This window comes from Triturus cristatus, chromosome 3_1, assembly GCF_964204655.1.
Source record: "Triturus cristatus chromosome 3_1, aTriCri1.1, whole genome shotgun sequence".
Taxonomy (NCBI): Eukaryota; Metazoa; Chordata; class Amphibia; order Caudata; family Salamandridae; genus Triturus; species Triturus cristatus.
Window position 1 is genome coordinate 15,358,457 of NC_140583.1, and position 24,801 is coordinate 15,383,257.

The 24,801-nt window shown below is 51.7% G+C and overlaps 1 protein-coding gene across 1 annotated transcript in view; it reads left to right on the forward strand.

Annotated features, from left to right (window-relative positions):
- The window catches only part of MYBPC3 (myosin binding protein C3), a 423,360-nt gene that overhangs the window by 294,325 nt on the left and 104,234 nt on the right, over nucleotides 1–24,801 (forward strand). Inside the window, exons 24-27 of the mRNA XM_085646556.1 lie at nucleotides 2,615–2,719; nucleotides 6,605–6,793; nucleotides 7,437–7,571; nucleotides 15,703–15,870. Coding sequence (XP_085502682.1) covers nucleotides 2,615–2,719; nucleotides 6,605–6,793; nucleotides 7,437–7,571; nucleotides 15,703–15,870 — 597 coding nt within the window. The remainder of the gene's footprint in view (nucleotides 1–2,614; nucleotides 2,720–6,604; nucleotides 6,794–7,436; nucleotides 7,572–15,702; nucleotides 15,871–24,801) is intronic.

Sequence of the window (24,801 nt, forward strand, 5' to 3'; positions counted from 1 at the left end):
GAGTGTCTTGGGGGGAGATGGACTAAGGGAGAGTGTCTTGTTGGGAGATGGACTGAGGGAGAGTGTCTTTTTTGGAGATGGACTGAGGTAGAGTGTCTTGTTTGGAGATAGACTGAGGGAGAGTGTCTTGTTTGGAGGTAGACTGAGGGAGAGTGTCTTGGTTGGAGATAGACTGAGGGAGAGGGTCTTGGTTGGAGATGGACTGGGGGAGAGTGTCCTGGTTGGAGATGGACTAAGGGAGAGTGTTTTGAAGACAGACTGAAAGAGTAATGATGTTTAGTATAAACTGAGGGAGAGCCTTGTTTGGAGATGGTGACATGAATTATTGGTTGGAGATGAGCTGACGTGGATTCTTGGTTGGAGATGGACTGAAATGGATTCTTGGTTGGAGATGGACTGACATGGATTATTGGTTGGAGATGAGCTGATGTGGATTCTTGGTTGGAGATGGACTGACATGGATTCTTGGTTGGAGATGGATTGAGATGGATTCTTGGTTGGAGGGTGTTAACGTGGATTCTTAGTTGGGAATGGGTTAACGTGGGTTCTTAGTTGGAGATGGTGACATGGGTTTTTAGTTGGAGATGGGTTATCGTGGGTTCTTGGTGGGAGATTAGTTGACATGGATTCTTGGCTGGATATAGTGATATGGATTTTTGGTTGGAGATGAACTGATGTGGATACTTTGTTGGATTTGGATTCCCATGGATTCTTGGTTGGAGATAAGTTTACGTGAATTCTTGGTTGGAGGTGGCTTTACGTGGGTTCTCAGTTGGAAACGATGACATGGTTTCTTAGTTGGAGATGGGTTGAGGTGGGTTCTTGGTTTGATTGGAGATGAGTTGACATGGATTCTTGGCTGGAGATAGTGATATGGATTCTTGTTTGGAGATGAACTGATGTGGATTCTTTGTTGGATTTGGATTGACATGGATTCTTGGTTGGAGATGGGTTGACGTGAATTCTTAGTTGGAGGTGGGTTAAAGTGGGTTCTTAGTTCGTAATGGGTTAACATGGGTTCTTGGTTGAAGATGGGTTGACATGGATTCTTGGTTGGAGGTGTGTTAACATGGATTCTTAGGTGGGAAAGGGTTAACATGGGTTCTTGGTTGGAGATGGTGACATGGGTTCTTAGTTGGAGATGGGTTGAGGGGGTTCTTGGTTGGAGATGAGTTGACATGGATTCTTGGCTGGAGATAGTGATATGGATTCTTGGTTGGAGATGAACTAATGTGGATTCTTTGTTGGATTTGAATTTACATGGATTCCTGGTTGGAGATGGGTTGACGTGAATTCTTGGTTTGAGGTGGGTTTATGTGGGTTCTTGGTTGTAGACGATGACATGGGTTCTTAGTTGGAGATGGGTTGAGGTGGATTATTAGTTGGAGATTATGACATGGTTCTTGGCTGTAGATGGGTTGAAGTGAATTACTCACTGGAGATGGTGAGATGGTTCTTGGTTGGAGATAGGTTCATGCGGATTCTTGGGTGGAGATGGGTTCATGTGGATTCTTGGTTGGAGATTAGTTGACGTGAATTCTTGGTTGGAGATGGGTTGTCATGAATTCTTGGTTGGAAATTGGCTAAAGTGGGTTCTTGGTTGGAGATGGCAACATAGGTTCCTAGTTGGAGATGGGTTGAGGTGGATTCTTAGATGGCAATGGTGACATGGTTCTTGGTTGTAGATGGGTTGACATGGATTATTCGCTGGAGATGGTTCTTGGTGGAAATGGGTTGACTTCAATTCTTGGATGGAGAGGGGCAAAGGAACAGTCATTGTGAAGATGGGAACGGATCTGGTTAGAGGCAGACTGAAGATGAGTCTTGATTTTAATTCTAATAAGGGAGATTATTGGTTAGAGATGGCAAGCGAAACAAGCTTGGTTTAAGTTGTGTTTAACATTAACTAGGAGAGAGTAACGGTTGAAGATGGATAGAGCCAGAGTCTTGAATTGAGGTGGGTTGGGACAATGTTGTAATGGAGTTGGACTTCTCTTGGTTGGAGATGAGTTAAGTAAGAATCGTGGTTTGCGGTGAAGTAATGGTGATTCTTTAATGAAGATGGAAGAGGAAGAGTCTTGGAAAGGGATGGTTTGTGGGAGAATTTTGGGGTTGAGGGAGAGGAGCAAAGATATAGTCATGGCAGAGACAGATTTAGTATCTACTCTTATTTGGGGTGGGGCAAGGGAGCGTTTTTGTTGGAGTTTGGCTAAAGGAGAGTTGTTTTTAGAGATAGGCAAAGACAGAGTGTTGGTTGGAGATGATTTAAAACAGACCCATGGTTGGAGATTCGCCGAGGAAGAACTTTATTGGAGATAGGTAGAAAGGGAGCGTTAGTTCGAGATAGTCTGAGGGAGAGTGTTGAGTGAAGACGGACTGAGTTAGATATTTTACTTGAACTTGGAATAATGAACAGTCTTTCTAGAAGGTGTACTGAGGAAGAGTACTGAGTAGAAATATTCTGAGAGTGTTTGGGTGTCAGAATGAATGAGGGAGAATCATATTTGGTAATAGTGTGAGGGACAGTCTTGGTTGGAGGTAGGTTGAGGTACTGTCTTGATTTGAACTGGTTGTGAGGCTGAAGTATTTTACCTGCTTTGTCTCTCGATTCCAGATGTACCAGATCCTCCACAGGCACCCAAGATCTCAAATGTACTGGAGGATTCATGCACCGTGCAGTGGGAACCACCAAAGTACGATGGAGGCCAAGGAATATTAGGTAGGATTCAGTGCCATCCTCCCTTCAGCCATTCACACAAAGGGTACTGCACACAGAGCTTTCCTACTCTACCCCAACTAGCCTAAATGTACCTACCACTCCTTCCATACCCCAACTAGCCTAAATGTACCTACCACTCCTTCCATACCCAAACTAGCCTAAATGTACCTACCACTCCTTCCATACCCCAATTAGCCTAAATGTACCTACCACTCCTTCCATACCCCAACTAGGACTAGACGCACCTACTCCTTTTGCTACACCCTATTTAGCCTAAATGTACCTATCCCTCCAGTCATAACCTAACTAGCTTAAATGTACCTTTGCCAAGCCTAAATGTACCTTTCCTTCTTCTCATACACTTTCTGCACCCTAACTAGTATATATATACCGACCTATCCTTCCTTACTCTAGTCTAAATGTACATAACCCTCCTTCCATACCCTAACGTAAATGCACCTACCCTGTCTTCCATACCATAACTAGCCTAAATGTGCCTACCTCATCTGCTATCTCCTAACTAACCTATTCATATCTACCATTATTTCCATACCCTGACTTGCCTAAATGTACCTACCCCTCTTTCCATAGCCTAACTAACCTAAATGTACTTAACCTCCTTTCAATGCCCTAACTAGTCTAACTCACCTACACCACCTTCATAGACTCACTAGCCAATATCTATCCACCCCTCCTTCCATACCCTGGCCAGTCTAAATATACCTACCCTCCTGTTACACCCTAACTAGCCTAAATGTACCACCCACACCTTCCATACCCTTACTAGCCTAAATGTTCTTTTTGCTCCTGTCAAACCCTAGCTAGCCTAAATATATCTACCCCGCCTGCTATCCGTTAGGTAGCCTAAATGTGCCTACCCCATCTTCCATACCATGACTAGCCTAATTGTACCCACTTCTTCTGCTATACTCTAACTAACCTAAATGTACCTAGCATTCCTTCCATACCCTGACTAGCCCAGCCATCTTTCCATACCCTAAACTAAATGTACTCATTGTTCCTTCCATAGCCTAACTAACCTTAATGTACCTATGCCTCTTTCCATACCCTAAGCTAAAGGTACCAACCCTACCTTCCATCCCGTTAGTAAAATAAAATGTACCAACCCTTCCTTCAATACACTTAATATCCTAAATATATCTACCCTTCTTCCATACTCTAACTAGCCTATACTTACCTACCCCTCTTTCCATACCCTAACTCGTCAAAATGTCCCTACCACTCCTGCTATACCCTAACTAGCCTACTGAGCCTAGCCTTTCTTCCATACCCTAACAAGGCTAAATGTTCCTGCCCCTCCTTCTGCACCCCAACTAGTCTAAATGTATACACCCCTCCTCCCTTCCCCTACAAGTGTAAATGTACATACCCCTACTTCCATACCCAACTTGCCTAAATGCACATATGCCTCTTTCCATAGTGTACCTTCTTCTCCTGCTATCCCTAAACTAGCTTAAATGTACATATCCCCCTTCCATACCCTAACTAGTCTAAACATATTTAACCCTTCTTCCATATCCTAACTAGCCTAAACATATCTAACCCACCTTCCATATCCGAACTAGCCTAAACATGCCTACACCTTTCCATACCCTAACTAGTTTGATGTCCCTACCACTCCTGCTATACACTAACTAGCCTAACTGTGCCCACCCTCCTTCCATACCTTATCTAGCCTAAATGCTCCTGCCCCTCCTTCTGCACCCCAACTAGTCTAAATGTATACACCACTCCTCCCTTCCCTACCTAGCGTAAATGTACATACCCCAACTTCCATACCCTACTTGCCTAAATGTACATATGCCTCTTTCCATATCCTAACTAATCTGTACCTACCCCCTTCCATACCCTACCTAGCCTAACTGTACATACCCCTGCTTCCATGCCCGGACTAGCCTGAATGTACATATACCTTTTTCCACGTCCTAACTAGCCTAAATGGACTAGCCACTCCTTCCATACATTAATGTAAATGTACCTATCCCCCTTTCCACACCCTGACTAACCTAAATGTACCCACCTCTCATGCCAGACCTAACTAGTGTTAGTTTACCTATTCCTCCTTTCATAACTTAACCAGGTTCAAAGTGGCTGGACTCTTCCCCAGACCTATCACTCTTTTCAGAAGCACCGGCCGACTAGATCCTGTTCTGATTTCCCAACAGACCCTCCTCCCTTGAGTGTCTTCTGTGTGACCAGCCAACTCTTGCACTAGGATAAGCTTTTGCTAGATTAACCATGTATTGTATTTTTCTCTACTATCTCCTTGAAACAAATTTGTTGTCTTCAAAACATGTGAATGGAAGTTAAAAAGTTAAAAACATCTCTTGGGGTGATCTTCATACATGTGTCTGTTGCTGGTTGGCCCATGCTTGCAGACATGCTTTTCCTGTGATCACCAGCACCAGTCCTTGACACACGACCCCACCAGTCCTTGACACAAGACCCCAGCAGTCCTTGGCGCACAACCCCACCAGTCCTTGATGCATGACCCCACCAGTCCTTGATGCATGACCCCACCAGTCCTTGACGTGCGACCCCATCAGTCCTTGACGCGCGACCCCACCAGCCCTTGACGCATGACCCCACTAGTCCTTGACGCACAACCTCACCTGTCCTTGACGCACAACCCCACCTGTCCTTGATGCGCAACCCCACCAGTCCATGACCCGTGAGCCCACCAGTCCTTGATGCACAACCCCACCAGTCCTTGACGCGCGACCTCACTAGTCCTTGACGCGCGACCCCACCAGTCCTTGATGTGTGACCCCACCAGTCCTTGATGTGTGACCCCACCAGTCCTTGACCCGTGACCCCACCAGTCCTTGACACACGACCCCACCAGTCTTTGATGCACAACCCCACTAGTCCTTGACGTACGACCCCACCAGTCCTTGACGCGCGACCCTATCAGTCCTTGATGCGCGACCCCACCAGTCCTTGAAGCGCGACCCCACCAGTCTTTGACACACAACCCCACCAGTCCTTGACGCACGACCCACCAGTCCTTGACGCGCAACCTAACCAGTCCCTGGTCCGCAACCCCACCAGTCCTTGATGTGTGACCCCACCAGTACTTGATGCGTGACCCCACCAGTCCTTGACATGCAACCCCACCAGTCCTAGACGCGCGACCCCAACAGTCCTTGACGCACGACCCCACCAGTCCTTGACATGCAATCCCACCAGTCCTTGATGTGCGACCACACCAGTCCTTAATGCACGACTCCAGCAGCCCTTGACGCGCGACCCCACCAGACCTAGACATGCAATCCCACCAGTCCTTGATGTGCAACCCCACCAGTCCTTGATGCGCGACCCCACCAGTCCTTGACGCGCGACCCCACCAGTCCTTGACGTGCGACCCCACCAGTCCTTGACATGCAATCCCACCAGTCCTTGATGCGCGACCCCACCAGTCCTTGACACGCGACCCCACCAGTCCTTGACATGCAATCCCACCAGTCCTTGATGCGTGACCCCACCAGTCCTTGATGCACAACCCCACCATTCCTTGATGCGCGACCCCACCAGTCCTTGACATGCAACCCCACCAGTCCTTGACGCGTGACCCCACCAGTCCTTGACACGTGACCCCACCAGTCCTTGGCACGCGACCCCACCAGTCCTTGATGCGCAACCCCACCAGTCCTTGACATGCAATCCCACCAGTTCTTGATGCGCGACCCCACCAGTCCTTGACGCGTGACCCCACCAGTCATTGACATGCAATCCCACCAGTCCTTGATGCGCGACCCCACCAGCCCTTGACGCGCGACCCCACCAGCCCTTGACCCCTAAGCACAGATGGAATTCTCTGACCTTCTGAACCTGTATGAAGCCCTTGTCCTCCCCTCCCCACAGGTTACATCCTGGAACGCAAGAAGAAGAAGAGTTACCGTTGGATGCGGCTGAACTTCGACCTCCTGAAAGAGCTCTCCTTTGATGCGAAGCGGATGATTGAAGGCGTTGCCTATGAGATGCGTGTCTACGCTGTGAACGCCATTGGCATGTCTCGGCCCAGCGAGCCATCGCAGCCATTCGTGCCCATCGGTACGTTGGGGAGTCGGGGTCGTCTGTACGCCACTATCTGCACCCATTCCACGCATCCCAACGTATACCGCTGTCAGCTTTCTGTATCTTCTCACATTGTCGCAGTCTTACTCTCCCCGCCCTGACTTCTTTTCTCCCCACTTCTTATCACCCTGCAAAGGTTTCAAGTATACACCTCTTCAGCCAAAAATAACAGCTTACCACTGTATGACCCAAAACACCTTGAATATTCTATTAACTTTAAACTGGCTGAATCATCAGATATTCTTAAATTCCTTTTTCCCTCACAGTATTATCTTCACGTTTTTATTAAATTACTGAATTTAGCCTTCAGATATCAACTGGGATTATTCTTTACAATTCACACATTTTTCTCTTATGTAAAAAAAAAAAAAAAAAATTAGCATTAAAATAGCCAAATGGATGAAAGGCCCCCAAGACTCCCATTTCTACTGACTCCAGGTACAAAGGCGAGTGTCAGGACGAGGGTCTCACCCCTGGCTTCTGGCTCTGGCTCAGCCTCCTGTCCTAGTTCGGCGCTGGGTGAATGTCGGATGCCCCCACGTCTCCTCGCCTCCCCTCCAGACCCCGGAGGGACCAGCTCTGACGAGATCCCTCATTTATCGCCTTCTTGTCTTCTCAGCTCCTCCAAGTGAACCCAACAACCTGTCTGTGGAGGACATCTCTGACACCACCATCACCCTTCGGTGGAGGCCTCCGGAGCGCATCGGGGCCGGTGGCCTGGATGGCTACCTCGTGGAGTACTGCAAAGAAGGATGTGAGTATCTGTGTGGACCGGGGGTCTGCAGTGTCCCATGAAATGACATGTTAATGTATAACGTGCACTATACCCGAGGGTGTCTAGGCGCAAATGCTCTGATTGGGACAGGGAAAGGACCAGGGGTGGTGGGGAGGGTGGTATGAGAGAGCCTTACTTATTAAACACCCGGGATTTTAGCAGTTTACAGAAGGAGAGGAGATCAGACTCTCTCTTAAGAGCCGGTGGCAAAGATTCCACAGCCTGGCTGTGCCAGCTACAAAACTTCTACCCCCCAAGAAGCTGTTTCAGCCCTGGCGATTACCAAATTAAACGCTGGCGAGGATCGGAGCTGCTGTTAGGGACATCCCAAAGGAATCTTTGTGTCAAAGATTGAGACTTGTTTCAAGCTAGCAGTGTTCCTGACATCTGTCCAAAATATAGTTGAGCTTTATGCTTTGCCAGATTTCTGCTGGAGTCGCCTAAATCTCTGGGTGAAACACTGAGCTAAATGTGAGAAATCCTCAGTGCTTAATTTGAGCTGGTGGTTTCCGGTGCTTGGCACGGGCACTGGTGGTGCAGTCAATCTAATTCTGAGATGAGCACAACAACAATAAGTGTTTAATAATTCAATATACATTAAACTGAATAATACCCGCCCCGTTCTCATCTTTGGGGCGTGGAATAGTCTCTCGTCACACTTGCAGCACTGCCATGGTTCTCAGCTGTGCTGGTAGTGTCATTGGCAGAGCTGTGCTGGTTCTGTCATTGGCAGAGCTGTGCTTGTACTGTCATTGGCAGAGCTGTGCTGGTACAGTCATTGGCAGAGCTGTGCTGGTACTGTCATTGTCAGTGCTGTGCTGGTACCGTCATTGGCAGAGCTGTGCTGGTACTGTCATTGGCAGAGCTGTGCTGGTACTGTCATTGGCAGAGCTGTGCTGGTACCGTCATTGTCAGTGCTGTGCTGGTACTTTCATTGGAAGAGCTGTGCTGGTTCTGTCATTGGCAGAGCTGTGCTGGTACCGTCATTGGCAGAGCTGTGCTGGTACCGTCATTGTCAGTGCTGTGCTGGTACTGTCATTGGCAGAGCTGTGCTGGTTCTGTCATTGGCAGAGCTGTGCTTGTACTGTCATTGGCAGAGCTGTGCTGGTTCTGTCATTGGCAGAGCTGTGCTTGTACTGTCATTGGCAGAGCTGTGCTGGTACTGTCATTGGCAGAGCTGTGCTGGTACTGTCATTGTCAGTGCTGTGCTGGTACCGTCATTGGCAGAGCTGTGCTGGTACTGTCATTGGCAGTGCTGTGCTGGTACTGTCATTGGCAGAGCTGTGCTGGTACTGTCATTGGCAGGGCTGTGCTGGTACCGTCATTGGCAGAGCTGTGCTGGTACTGTCATTGGCAGAGCTGTGCTGGTACTGTCATTGGCAGAGCTGTGCTGGTACTGTCATTGGCAGAGCTGTGCTGGTACCGTCATCGGCAGAGCTTTGCTGGTTCTGTCATTGGCAGAGCTGTGCTGGTACTGTCATTGGCAGAGCTGTGCTGGTACCGTCATTGGCAGAGCTGTGCTGGTTCTGTCATTGGCAGAGCTGTGCTGGTACTGTCATTGGCAGAGCTGTGCTGGTACCGTCATTAGCAGAGCTGTGCTGGTTCTGTCATTGTCAGTGCTGTGCTGGTTCTGTCATTGGCAGAGCTGTGCTGGTTCTGTCATTGGCAGAGCTGTGCTGGTACCGTCATTGGCAGAGCTGTGCTGGTTCTGTCATTGGCAGAGCTGTGCTGGTTCTGTCATTGGCAGAGCTGTGCTGCTTCTGTCATTGGCAGAGCTGTGCTGGTACCGTCATTGGCAGAGCTGTCCTGGTACCGTCATTGGCAGAGCTGTGCTGGTTCTGTCATTGGCAGAGCTGTGCTGGTTCTGTCATTGGCAGAGCTGTGCTGGTACCGTCATTGGCAGAGCTGTGCTGGTACTGTCATTGGCAGAGCTGTGCTGGTACTGTCATCGTCAGTGCTGTGCTGGTACCGTCATTGGCAGAGCTGTGCTGGTACTGTCATTGGCAGAGCTGTGCTGGTTCTGTCATTGGTAGAGCTGTGCTGGTTCTGTCATTGGCAGAGCTGTGCTGGTACTGTCATTGGCAGAGCTGTGCTGGTACTGTCATTGGCAGAGCTGTGCTGGTACCGTCATTGGCAGAGCTGTGCTGGTACTGTCATTGTCAGAGCTGTGCTGGTACCGTCATTGGCAGAGCTGTGCTGGTACTGTCATTGGCAGAGCTGTGCTGGTACTGTCATTGGCAGAGCTGTGCTGGTACTGTCATTGTCAGTGCTGTGCTGGTACCGTCATTGGCAGAGCTGTGCTGGTACTGTCATTGGCAGAGCTGTGCTGGTTCTGTCTGTCATTGGCAGAGCTGTGCTGGTACTGTCATTGTCAGTGCTGTGCTGGTACTGTCATTGGCAGAGCTGTGCTGGTATTGTCATTGTCAGAGCTGTGCTGGTACTGTCATTGGCAGAGCTGTGCTGGTTCTGTCATTGGCAGAGCTGTGCTGGTACTGTCATTGGCAGAGCTGTGCTGGAACTGTCATTGGCAGAGCTGTGCTGGTTCTGTCATTGGCAGAGCTGTGCTGGTTCTGTCTGTCATTGGCAGAGCTGTGCTGGAACTGTCATTGGCAGAGCTGTGCTGGTACTGTCATTGTCAGAGCTGTGCTGGTACCGTCATTGGCAGAGCTGTGCTGGTACTGTCATTGGCAGAGCTGTGCTGGTACTGTCATTGGCAGAGCTGTGCTGGTACTGTCATTGGCAGAGCTGTGCTGGTATTGTCATTGTCAGAGCTGTGCTGGTACTGTCATTGGCAGAGCTGTGCTGGTTCTGTCATTGGCAGAGCTGTGCTGGTACTGTCATTGGCAGAGCTGTGCTGGAACTGTCATTGGCAGAGCTGTGCTGGTTCTGTCATTGGCAGAGCTGTGCTGGTTCTGTCTGTCATTGGCAGAGCTGTGCTGGAACTGTCATTGGCAGAGCTGTGCTGGTACTGTCATTGGCAGAGCTGTGCTGGTTCTGTCATTGGCAGAGCTGTGCTGGTACCGTCATTGGCAGAGCTGTGCTGGTTCTGTCTGTCATTGTCAGTGCTGTGCTGGTACCGTCATTGGCAGAGCTGTGCTGGTTCTGTCTGTCATTGGCAGAGCTGTGCTGGTTCTGTCATTGGCAGAGCTGGCGGGGCCATGAGCGGCGCGAGCTGCAGTGGCCTCCCGAGAAGGGCCCCGGCACTTACTCTTTCACAAATTAAGCCCTGAATTCCAATAATTGGAAGTATTTCTAATCCCTAGAATTACTGGGCTATAAGTAACTACAGGGTTACGGGAATGCTGCGCTGAATCCAGCGATGCTCAGCGCAGAGTCCTGATTGGGTATCACAGTACCAGCAGCACCAGCAGCACCAACATGTCTTTCATGTCACTCACCTAGAAGATATACCAGGTGCGTCAGTGCCTGCTGGCCGTAACCCTTCACCAGCACTGGCACACACCACAACACAAAGAGCAAAGCCCCGCGACCCACCCGAGAACAGGGCCAGAACCCCATACACTCCTCAGCAGCTGAACCAGGCCCCAGTCGGCAGCGACACTCAGCAGCGATGCAGAACGTCACTGGAATGAGCGGCGGCCACTGTTAGCAGCAGCCAAAGAGGCTGTTTCAGGAAAAGGATCAAACCTGGCTGTTTCCTCCCAATGAAGTTCACCACTGATCTGAGCAGCTCACCTTTCATTCCCTTAGCGCCAAGACGCCTCAGCATTCGAGCGCTTTACAAATATTTTACTTACTTCCTGTTGAGGGCACAAAGACGCTGCACTAGTGGCAGACAAGGCGCTATGGAAATGTCACAGATCACGTTCTCCTCTTTGTCACAAGTCATTACACATTAGACTCACACCTTTTCTTGCTTAATGTGTTACTTGTGTAATTGTCTAGCAGGATGTGTTAGCCCTGCACCAGAACCCCAGACTGGACCACTGTGACAGACACACAGAGACAAAACATTGTTAGATAGTGTACAGCAGTGTTACAGGAGAGACAGATGCACACTCACAGTGCAGCAGTATTACAGGAGAGACAGACACACACTCACAGTACAGCAGTATTACAGGAGAGACAGACACGCACACTCACAGTGCAGCAGTGTTAAAGGAGACACAGACAGGCACACTCACAGTACAGCAGTGTTACAGGAGAGACAGACACTCACACTCACAGTGCAGCAGTGTTACAGGAGAGACAGACACACACTCACAGTACAGCAGTATTACAGTAGAGACAGACGCACACTCACAGTACATCAGTGTTACAGGAGGGAAAGACAGGCAGACTCACAGTGCAGCAGTGTTACAGGAGAGACAGACAGGCACACTCACAGTGCAGCAGTGTTACAGGAGAGACAGCCAGACACACTCACAGTGCAGCAGTGTTACAGGAGAGACAGACAGGCACACTCACAGAGCAGCGGTGTTACTGGAGAGACAGACAGGCACACTCACAGTACAGCAGTGGTACAGGGGAGACAGACAACCACACTCACAGTGCAGCATTGTTACAGGAGACACAGACAGGCACACTCACAGTACAGCAGTGTTACAGGAGAGACAGACACGCACACTCACAGTGCAGCAGTGTTACAGGAGACACAGACAGGTACACTCACAGTGCAGCAGTGTTACAGAAGAGTCAGACAGGCACACTCACAGTGCAGCAGTGTTACAGGAGAGACAGACAGGCACACTCACAGTGCAGCAGTGTTATAGAAGAGACAGCCAGGCACACTCACAGTGCAGCAGTATTACAGGAGACACAGACACACACTCACAGTACAGCAGTGTTAGAGGAAAGAAAGATAGGCACACTCACAGTACAGCAGTGTTACAGGAGAGACAGAGAGGCACACTCACAGTACAGCAGTGTTACAGGAGAGACAGACATGCACACTCACAGTGCAGCAGTGTGACAGGATACACAGACACCACACTCACAGTGCACAGTGTTACAGGAGAGACAGACAGGCACACTCACAGTACAGCAGTGTTACAGGAGAGACATACAGGCCCACTTGCAGTACAGCAGTGTTACAGGAGAGACAGCCAGACGCACTCACAGTGCAGCAGTGTTACAGGAGAGACAGACAGGCACACTCACAGTACAGCAGTGTTACAGGAGAGACAGCCAGGCAAACTCACAGTGCAGCAGTGTTACAGGGGACACAGATAACCACACTCACAGTGCAGCAGTGTTACAGGAGACACAGACAGGCACACTCACAGTACAGCTGTGTTACAGGAGAGACAGCCAGGCACACTCACAGTGCAGCAGTGTTACAGGAGAGACAGACAGGCACACTCACAGTGCAGCAGTGTTACAGAAGAGTCAGACAGGCACACTCACAGTGCAGCAGTGTTACAGGAGAGACAGACAGGCACATTCACAGTGCAGCAGTGTTATAGAAGAGACAGACAGGCACATTCACAGTGCAGCAGTGTTATAGAAGAGACAGCCAGGCACACTCACAGTGCAGCAGTATTATAGGAGACACAGACACACACTCACAGTACAGCAGTGTTAGAGGAAAGAAAGACAGGCACACTCACAGTACAGAAGTGTTACAGGAGAGACAGACAGGCACACTCACAGTACAGCAGTGTTACAGGAGAGACAGACACGCACACTCACCATGCAGCAGTGTTACAGGAGACACAGACACCACACTCACAGTGCACAGCGTTACAGGAGAGACAGACAGGCACACTCACAGTACAGCAGTGTTACAGGAGAGACATACAGGCTCACTTGTAGTACAGCAGTGTTACAGGAGAGACAGACAGGCACATTCACAGTGCAACACTGTTACAGGAGAGACAGACAGGCACACTCACATTACAGCAGGTTACAGGAGCAACAGGCAGGCACACTCACAGTGCAGCAGTGTTACAGGAGAGACAGACAGGCACACTCACAGTACAGCAGGTTACAGGAGAGACAGATGCACACTCACAGTACAGCAGTGTTACAGGAGAGACAGACAGGCACACTCACAGTACAGCAGGTTACAGGAGAGACAGATGCACACTCACAGTACAGCAGTGTTATAGGAGAGACAGACGCACACTCACAGTTTACTAGCCTAAATGTTCCTGTTGCTCCTGTCAAACCCTAGGTAGCCTAAATATATCTACCCCACCTTCTATCCGTTAGGTAGCCTAAATGTGCCTTCCCCATCCTCCATACCATGACTAGCCTAATTGTACCCACTTCTTCTGCTATACTTTAACTAACCTAAATGTACCTATCATTCCGTCCATACCCTGACTAGCCCAGACATCTTTCCATACCCTAAATTAATTGTACCCATTGTTCCTTCCATAGCCTAACTAACCTAAATGTACCTATGCTTCTTTCCATACCCTAACCTAAATGTACCAACCCTACCTTCCATCCCCTGACTAAAATAAAATGTGCCCACCCTTCCTTCAATACACTTAATAGCCTAAATATATCTACCCTTCTTCCATACTCTAACTAGCCTATACTTACCTACCCCTCTTTCCATACCCTAACTCGTCAAAGTGTCCCTACCACTCCTGCTATACCCTAACTAGCCTACTGAGCCAAGCCTTTCTTCGATACCCTAACAAAGCTAAATGTTCCTGCCCCTCCTTCTGCACCCCAACTAGTCTAAATATATACACCACTCCTCCCTTCCCCTACAAGCGTCAATGTACATACTGCTACTTCCATACCCCCTTGAGAGACCCCACCAGTTTTTTCATTCCACTTAAAGCTCTGTCACAGGTCTGCTGTGTTATGTTACATCAGTTCATGCCTCTCTCGGGGACTCTCAGATACTCTTTTTGTATGAGCTCTTGTTCGATTATTGGTTTGCAGCCATGTCGTACTTGGTCGTGTGTCACTTGTCTCCGATAGTAACATTTCCTCCGTTGTTGCCGATTCGTCTGTATATTTGTTTGCATTGTTAGCGATCTCGCATATTCTGCAGTGCTTTAAATGGGCCGGTGCTCACCGGTACTGAGTACCGGCACTTCTCAGTCTCCCCCCCGGAGTACTGGAACTTGTTTTTAGGCAAGGAGAGTATTGGTACTCCCAGAAGCAGCAGGGCTCAGGCCCTGAAGTACGGGTACGTGCAACGCAAAAACTACTGATAATGACCCTTTCAGATGAAGCGTGTTTATGTGCGCTCCGGCAGGCAACGGGTGGTGTATCCCTGCGCCGGGGTGCGCCCGCAGTGAGAGGCTCTAATCGGTTTTGCAACAAGAATGAGGATGTGGCAAGAATGAACTGGTTCTATATGATACATGATTTTAAAAATGTTTGCATTCCTTTAAATATTATATTTGTAAATTTTAGTGATAACGAAATATTAATGAAATTGGATTGAAAACGTACTGTTTTATTACTATATGTGCTTGTCATTGCCAAATGTGCTTTTTATGGTCTGATATATTTTTGACCGAACAAAGATGAAGAATTGAATTGAGGATGTGGCCAGAGACGCCGACAGTGGAACTGGGAACCAGGTTCGAATCCCAACGTCGGCTCAGCACTTTGTGATTCTGGGCAACTCACTTAACCAGTGGTGCTTAAAAAAAAAGTAGACTTTAATGCAAATGTTCCGATTGTCGTGTAGAGCGCTAAAATACCCATGGCCCAAATTCGCGCAACCTCAAGCTGCCAAAACTGAGGCCCTGCACTTATGACATAGGAGCCGATGCTTGCCGCGTCTCCTATGTAAGGAGGCAGTTTGATATTGCGCTAATTTGGCCCATGAGCATTCAAGTGCTTTACATGACTAACAGAACATTTGCATTAAAGCTTACATATGTGGCTATTGTTAAATTCCTGGCTCATAGCCACGCCCCTAACAGCCCACCCAGTCTAATTAGTGAGTGCCGGCACTTCTCATTTTCCATTTAGAGCCCTGTTAATCTTAGGCACCCTTAAGCTGCCTCGTCGCTCTCGCCTGTTTGGCTGTTTCTCTTTTGCATTGTGATTTCGCTGCAGCCTTTGTTTTGTGTTTGCCCTCGCAGTGCGCTGCTTGCGGTGTCTTGGCGCTACTCTTGCTTTGGGTGGGTGATGCTCCCAGTTGACAGCCTGTCCTCTCTTTCCCCCACAGCGTCAGAGTGGGTCGCTGCTCACCCGGAGCTGACGGAACGCACCAGTATGGTGATCAAAGACCTCACCACCGGCGACAAGCTCCGGTTCCGAGTCCGAGCACAGAATATTGCGGGTCTGAGCGAACCAACGGCGCTGAAGGAGGCCATAACCATCCGAGAGATCATGCGTAAGTGTCGCGCAGCGCCTCGAAGTGCACAGGCTGCGTGCGAGGATCCCGCCAGCCAAGCACTCAGCCCCTCGCTCCCCAGACCAAGGTGTGCATTTTATTACAAAGCTCAAGCAGTCACTGAAGAACCACGGTAGCACCCCATGAAGAGACTGACGCCTCTGTGACTCCAAGCGCTGGGGGTGCAAAGGTTGTTAGCGCCCCCCATCCATGGTAGAGGTGGAGACCACCTCCACCACGGATTCCCTCAACACCACCCTTTAACAGCGCCACTCAAGTCTCCATAACCACTCTCTCTCAGATGCATTTAATTCCTTTTATAGCGCCCCCCATACCAGTGTAGGTGTCAGAGCACTTTACATCACACACACTACACAGAGACAATCAATCATAGGTGTGTAAATCAGTGGATAGGAAATGTTACAAAAGACAGGGGACTACAAGGTGTAGGGGTCACCCATTATTATGAAATCTGTTTATTGGCATTTTGTTCATATAAACATTGCACATAGTACATTTTGAGTGACCTGACGGGCAACGAGTCAGCAAGGCTAATGATACCTCTCCAATCATGAGCACGGTAACTAACAGGCTCAAGCGCTGCACCCGTTTGCTATGAGAGACAAACATTATGGGCCTCTGAACCAGCACCATTATCTCACCATCCCTCTTAGCTTTCATGCCACCGGGGGGTGTGCCCCAGGGGAGCCACTCATAATACACCCGTTGTTCCCTAGCACCGTCCTCTAAACAGTTCATTTAAACAATAAGAAGAAAGAGGCAGAACGACAAATGCCCCAGCATAACAACAGCAGCAGGCTCGGTCTTTACTATAAACATCGCCATGTTCCGCCCCCCAATCTGACCCCCCCCCCCACCAACTCCCCGTCCCCTAGCACAGACAGTTCCATTGGTGGCAACTTGCTATTCCCCTGCACATCACCTGATTCAGCTAAGGCCCCTGCGACACGTTCCATGCCTGACCCCCAGTCTAACCTCCGCCCCCCTCCCCCTCAGTGATTGCCTCCCCAACGTGCGCCCCACAGAGTCCCGGGGCATCCCCATCTAGCTGTATCAGGGTCTGCAAATGTGTGCCCCACTGGCTCGCTATTGGTGTTCGCCTGAGGCCCAGTGTTTCCTCCCGCAAAAGGGCCGTACCCTCTGCCCCTGCCCACACCAGTAGTGAACTTCGCCACACTTGTGCTCGGGGGGGCTCTGCTGCCTTCCAGCGTTTGGTGAGCAATAGCTTTGCCACCACCAGACCCAAGTCGAAAAAAAGAGAGGCGACCTTCGTAGAGGGGGTTCTACGAAACAAGTGCAGCAGGCAAGCCGGCCATTCCAGTGGCGCCAGTTGACCCGCACATTTACTTAATACACCATGCACCATCCGCCAATACGAGTCCAGTGCCGGACAGCTCCACAACATGTGAACCAGTCCAGCATCCAGAGCCCTGCAGCGTGGGCAGCTTGCATCTGTGCGATGGAAATACCGGTTTATAGAGTCGGGAGTGAGATACGCTCTGTGTAGTATAAAGTATTGAATTTGGCGAAACCGCATGTTTCTGGGAATACGCGTCGGCCCCCGTAGCGCATTACTCCATTCCTTGTCAGCCATGGGGCGATCCAAGTCCGCTTCCCAATTATGGTGCAATGGGGACAAGTCGGTCGCCGCTTGCGTACGCAGGGAAGCTGCAAACCAACGTATCATATGGCTCCCCCGTCCCATGACGTGTAGGTATTGCATCGTGAGGTGCTGCTCCGGTTCCTCTTGAAGAGCTCCCCACCGGCTCGCCAATGTCGATATTAGCGAGCGGTGACAGAGAAATTGGCCGATTGGTAACCCCATCTTCTCCGCCAACAGGGCAAATGGGATAAGAGCACCATCGCGGTAGAGGTCCCCCAATGTGCGAATATCCACCGCATGCCATTCTGCAAGCTCAGCCGAGCGCAGTATCCTCCGCCCACTAGGGGAACCCTCAATCGGCATGGCAGGGGCGTAAGGGACACTCATCCAGGTCAAGTAAAGAGCACGTCGGTAACATTTATACGCCACTTCAATGAGGAGGGGCCCCGGCTTAACCACCCTGGCAGTCGGGTGGAACGACGCCATGATATCCGCCAGAGGGATAGGTGGCTCCGCGGACGCTGTGTCGTCCCGTTCTCTATCTGCCAACCACCTGGCCACCCATTGTAGTTGTGCTGCCAGGTAATAGTGCGCAAAGCATGGCATCGCGAGGCCCCCCTGACCCGTAGGAAGGTATAACTTGGATAGTGCCACCCTGTGGCGCACAGTACCCCACACAAAGTCCCGGAGTGAGCACTCCAAGGTTGCAAAGAAGGATACCGGAATGTAGACTGGCAGGTTAGTAAAATAGTAGAGGAGCCTGGGCAGAATCACCATTTTAACTAAGGCGATGCGTCCTGTGACCGTGAGAGGAAGGGCACCCCAAAATCGCATCTGGGCTCTGACCGCCGTTACTGCCCTGCCCAGATTACCCTCAACCAGGTCAGCTGGTTGCCTATACACTTGGATGCCCAAGTAACGGAAGGTGTCCGGTTGCCACTTGACAGGCACACCCCCCAGGTGGTACTGGGGATCCAGAGTATCATCTCGGAACGGATAAAGGCACGACTTGGCCGCATTCACCCGTAGACCAGAGAGTGCAGCAAATTCCGCCAGGACTCGTTCCAGGTCCCCGGAGATGTGCGCCACATCTTTAATGAAGACCAGGAGGTCATCCGCATATAAGGAGACTTGGTGAGTCGCGTCGCCCATGGAGCTACCGTCTGTCAATACCCTCCGTAGGGTAGCTGCTAAAGGTTCTATGGCGAGCGCAAAAAGGAGGGGCGAAAGAGGGCACACCTGCCTGGTACCACGGGCAACCGGAATGGCCTCAGAAACGTATGGGCCGGTTCTCACCCGAACCACAGGGTTCTTATAGAGAAGCGCCGCCATTTGCAGGAACCCGAGGCCTAGTCCATAGTGTGACAGCGCCGCTACCAGATACCCCCATTCAAAGCAGTCGAAGGCCTTTTCGAGGTCTAATACTAAACAGCCTGCCCTCGGCCAATGCTGTGCTCCATCTGCGGCAACGCGGAAGAACCGTCGCAGGTTAAGAGAGGTGCTGCGCTTTGGTACAAACCCATTTTGGTCCTTGTGCACCAACACAGGTACAGTTGGGGCCAGCCGCTCCGCCGAGACTTTGGCCAGAATTTTGTAGTCAGCGTTGAGGAGGGCAAGGGGGCGGTAGGATCCCAAGCTGGTAGGGTCATGTCCAGGCTTGAGTAAAGAAATCAGGTATGCCTCTCTCATGGAGGCAGGCAGGGTAGCCTCCTCAAGGGCTGTGAGATATAGCGCGTGCAGCCTAGGCACTAGGGACTCTCGATAGGCTTTATAATACTCCGCCGGGAGACCATCTGGTCCAGGCGCCTTGCCAGAAACCAGTGAAGTCACCGCCTCCCCTATCTCCTCCAGCGTGAGGGGGCCCTCCAGTGTTTCCTGATGGGCACCCGGAATCGTGGGCAGACAGGCGGCTTCTAGAAACTGATCCAGATCCTGTGCCTGTCTACACCCCGTCGAGGTGTATAGGGCCGTGTAATGCGCTGTCAGTATTTGATGGATCTCCCGCTGTGTATGCACCAGTGTCCCATCCGGTCCACGATGTAGGGGTCACCCATCACCCATACTGGTCGGCAGGATAGTTTGAGAGCCTGGCTGGAGAAGCAGAAACTGTGCAGCAGGTTTACAAGGAACTGACGCAGCTGCATAGAGGCGTCAGTTTCCTTGCACCAGCGCCAAATGTCCTTGCACCACCATGGATGCGCTGTATTTACAATACAGCGCCCCATGATGCAAGGATTACCAGATGCGTCAGAAATACTGACGCATCTGTTGGCACAAAAGTGACGCATTGCTGGAGTTGCTCATGAAAGTGACGCAACTCCTGCACTGCGCCACAACAGATAGGGGAGTCCCTTACAAAAATCCCTGCATCATTCCTTACACCTGATCTGAGTGGGCGTAGAGATTTGACGCAGTGAAGTCATAAAGTGACGCTCTGAAATGTTGTAACTTTCACTGCATCAGTTCTACACGGCTTTTTGCATGGGAACGCCCACCCTGCATACATATACCTGATGCAGGTATAATGTGACGCAGGGCTTTACAACGTGACGCATCTCCCTAGGAGCGTCACGTTGTAAATTTGCTGCATTGTTTGCGCCGCCCTTACATCAAAACATTAAGTGACGTAATGGCGGCGCAAGGAGGCACAAGGGGCTTGTAAATATGCTCCTCAGAATTTAAAACTTAAGAGCATGGTTGGGGGGGTTCTCTTTAATATTCAGAATTGATTTCTACCTAAATGAACCCTTTATGCAACGTTAATCTATGGATTATCTATACTTTGCGGTGTGAGCACAGTTCTTTTATGACAGTTAATACTTCACTGTTCTATATTAGAAGATTTTAACTTAAAAACTGCAAGTAACAGAAGGATCTCTCTGACAAAAGCAGCAACCCACTGACCTATTCACATTATATGCACTTTGTGATCTGCATGTTACATGTTCTTTGCAGCAGGTACATTAACCCTCTGTGCTATTTTATGATTAGTTAAAATCTCACGTAGGCAAAACTCTGATCTCTCATAGGAAAAACATTAATCACCGGAGTTATCTTGACAGAAAGGGAGCAGGTGCTTTTAAAATCAAAATAAACTTGCAAACTCGGCGGCGCCTGAAGTCAGCACCCGGTGCGGTGACACCGGTCGCGCCGCCCTAGACCTGTCCCTACCTTCCTGCACGTGGGTGGCCATCGCGCCACCCCCCAAAGACCTCACCCCCATACTTACTCCTGGGGGCGGTACACCCCCAGGACCCTGGAGGTGTGCAGTCACACATTGTGGGCCCTAGATACCCACTAGACCGCAGAGCTCTAGCGCCACCTGGTGCCCGGCCATGAAGCCACAGGACAGGCACGTGTAAGGTAGAGCGGTAATGCCAACAGTGGCTGGGGACCACCCCTGTCTCCACAGCCAGCCACAGGCAGTCACTGAAGTACGCTAGGATACAAGGGAACCTGCCCCCTCTACCCACACAAACAGGGACTAAAGGGGCCTGCCCCCTCTACTCACACACAGGGGTTCAATGGAGCCTGCCCCCTCTACACACACACAGGGGTACAAGGGACCCTGCCCCCCTCTACTCACATACAGGGGTTCAAGGGAGCCTGCCCCCCTCTACTCACACACAGGGGTTCAAGGTAGTCTGCCCCTCTCGACCCACACACAGGGGTTCAAGGGAACCTGCCCCCCACTACTCACATACGGGGTTCAAGGGAGCCTGCCCCCCTCTACTCACACACAGGGGTTCAAGGTAGTCTGCCCCTCTCTACCCACACACGGGGTTCAAGGGAGCCTGCCCCTCTCTACCCACACACAGGGGTTCAAGGGAGCCTGCCCCCTCTACTCACACACGGGGGTTCAAGGTAACCTGCCCCTCTCTACTCACACAGGGGTTCAAGGAAGCCTACTCTCCTCTACTCACACACGGGGGTTCAAGGGAGCCTGCCCCCCCTACTCACACACGGGTTTCAAGGGAGCCTGCGCCTGCCCCTCTCTACTCACACACGGGGTTCAAGGGAGCCTGCACCTCTCTACTCCCACACGGGGTTCAGGGGAGCCTCCTCCCTCGACTCACACACATGGGTTCAAGGGAGCCTGCGCCTGCCCCCCTCTACTCACACACAGGGGTTCAAGGGAGCCTGCGCCTGCCCCCTCTACTCCCACACGGGGTTCAGGGGAGCCTGCTCCCTCTACTCACACACAGGGGTTCAAGGGAGCCTGCACCTGTCCCCCTCTACTCTCACACGGGGTTCAGGGGAGCCTGCTCCCTCTACTCACACACAGGGGCTCAAGGGAGCCTGCACCTGTCCCCCTCTACTCCCACACGGGGTTCAGGGGAGCCTGCTCCCTCTACTCACACACAGGGGTTCAAGGGAACCTGCCACTCTCTACTCACACACAGGGGTTCAAGAGAGCCTGCCCCTCTCTACTCACACACGGGGTTCAAGGAAGCCTGCCCCTCTACTCTCACACAGAGGTTCAAGGGAGCCAGCCCCTCTCTACTCACACAGAGGTTCAAGGGAGCCTGCTCCCTCTACTCACATATGGGGTTCAAGGGAGCCTGCCCCCCTCTACTCACACACAGGGTTCAAGGGAGCCTGCCCCCCTCTACTCACACACAGGGGTTCAAGGGAACCTGCCCCTCTCTACTCACACACGGGGTTCAAGGGAGCCTGCCCCCCTCTACTCCCACACGGGGTACAAGGGAGCCTGCTCTCTCTACTCACACACATGGGTTCAAGGGAGCCTGCGCCTGCCCCTCTCTACTCACACACAGGGGTTCAAGGGAGCCTGCACCTGTCCCCCTCTACTCCCACACGGGGTTCAGGGGAGCCTGTTCCCTCTATTCACACACGGGGGTTCAAGGGAACCTGCCCCTCTCTACTCACATACAGGGGTTCAAGGGAGCCTGCCCCTCTCTACTCACACACGGGGTTCAAGGAAGCCTGCCCCTCTACTCACATATGGGGTTCAAGGGAGCCTGCCCCCCTCTACTCACACACAGGGTTCAAGGGAGCCTGCCCCCCTCTACTCACACACAGGGGTTCAAGGGAACCTGCCCCTCTCTACTCGCACACGGGGTTCAAGGGAGCCTGCCCCCCTCTACTCCCACACGGTGTCCAGGGGAGCCTGCTCTCTCTACTCACACACATGGGTTCAAGGGAGCCTGTGCCTGCCCCCCTCGACTCACACACAGGGGTTCAAGGGAGCCTGTCCCTCTCTACTCACACACGGGGTTCAAGGGAGCCTGCCCCTCTCTACCCACACACAGGGGTTCATGGGAGCCTGCCCCCTCTACTCACACACAGGGGTTCAAGGGAGCCTGCCCCTCTCTACTCACACACGGGGTTCAAGGGAGCCTGCCCCCCTCTACTCACACACAGGGGTTCAAGAGAGCCTGCTCCCTCTACTCACACACAGGGGTTCAAGAGAGCCTGCTCCCTCTACTCACACACAGGGTTCAAGGGAACCTGCCCCCCTACTCACATACAGAGGTTCATGGGAGCCTGCCGCTCACTACTCAAACACAAGGTTCAGGGGAGCCTGCTCCCTCTACTCACACACAGGGGTTCAAGGGAACCTGACCCTCTCCACTCACACACAGGGGTTCAAGGGAGCCTGCCCCTCTCTACTCACACACGGGGTTCAAGGAAGCCTGCCCCTCTACTCTCACACAGAGATTCAAGGGAGCCAGCCCCTCTCTACTCACACACAGGGGTTCAAGGGAGCCTGCTCCCTCTACTCACATATGGGGTTCAAGGGAGCCTGCCCCCTCTACTCACACACAGGGTTCAAGGGAGCCTGCCCCCCTCTACTCACACACAGGGGTTCAAGGGAGCCTGCCCCTCTCTACTCACACACGGGGTGCAAGGGAGCCTGCCCCTCTCTACTCACACACGGGGGTTCAAGGTAGCCTGCCCCTCTCTACTCACACAGAGGGGTTCAAGGGAGCCTGCTGCTCTCTACTCACACATAGGGGTTCAAGGTAGCCTGCCCCTCTCTACTCACACACAGGGGCTCAAGGGAGCCTGCCCCTCTCTACTCACACACAGGGTTCAAGGGAGCCTGCCCCTCTACTCACACACAGGGGTTCAAGGGAGCCTGCCCCTCTACTCACAAACAGGGGTTCAAGGGAGCCTGTTCCCCTCTACTCACACACAGGGTTCAAGGGAGCCTGTTCCCCTCTACTCACACACAGGGGTTCAAGGGAGCCTGCCTCTCTCTACTCACACAGATGGGTTCAAGGGAGCCTGCTCCCCTCTACTCACACGCAGGGGATCAAGGGAGCCTGACCCCCTCTACTCACACACACAGGGGTTCAAGGGAGCCTGCGCCCTCTACTCACACACAGGGTTCAAGAGGAGCATGCTCCCCACTACACAAACACGGTGTTCAAGGGAGCCTGCCCCTCTACTCACACACAGGGGTTCAAGGGAGCCTGTTCCCCTCTACTCACACACAGGGTTCAAGGGAGCCTGTTCCCCTCTACTCACACACAGGGGTTCAAGGGAGCCTGCCTCTCTCTACTCACACAGATGGGTTCAAGGGAGCCTGCTCCCCTTTACTCACACACAGGGGCTCAAGGGAGCCTGCCCCTCTACTCACACACAGGGGTTCATGGGAGCCTGCCCCTCTCTACTCACACACGGGGGTTCAAGGGAGCCTGTTCCCCTCTACTCACACACAGGGGTTCAAGGGAGCCTGCTCCCCTCTACTCACACACAGGGGTTCAAGGGAGCCTGTTCCCCTACTCACACGCACAGGGGTTCAAGGGAGCCTGCGCCTGCCCCCTCTACTCACACACAGGGGTTCAAGGGAGCCTGTTCCCCTCTACTCACACACAGGGTTCAAGGGAGCCTGTTCCCCTCTACTCACACACAGGGGTTCAAGGGAGCCTGCCTCTCTCTACTCACACATATGGATTCAAGGGAGCCTGCTCCCCTCTACTCACACACAGGGGCTCAAGGGAGCCTTACCCTCTACTCACACACAGGGGTTCAAGGGAGCCTGCCCCTCTCTACTCACACACGGGGGTTCAAGGGAGCCTTTTCCCCTCTACTCACACACAGGGGTTCAAGGGAGCCTGCCCCCTCTACTCACATAAGGGGTTCAAGGGAGCCTACTCCTCTCTACTCACACACAGGGGTTCAAGGGAGCCTGTTCCCCTCTACTCACACACAGGGGTTCAAGGGAACCTGTTCCCCTCTACTCACACAAGGGGTTCAAGGAAGCCTACTCCCCTCTACTCACACACAGGGGTTCAAGGGAGCCTGTTCCCCTACACACACACACAGGGGTTCAAGGG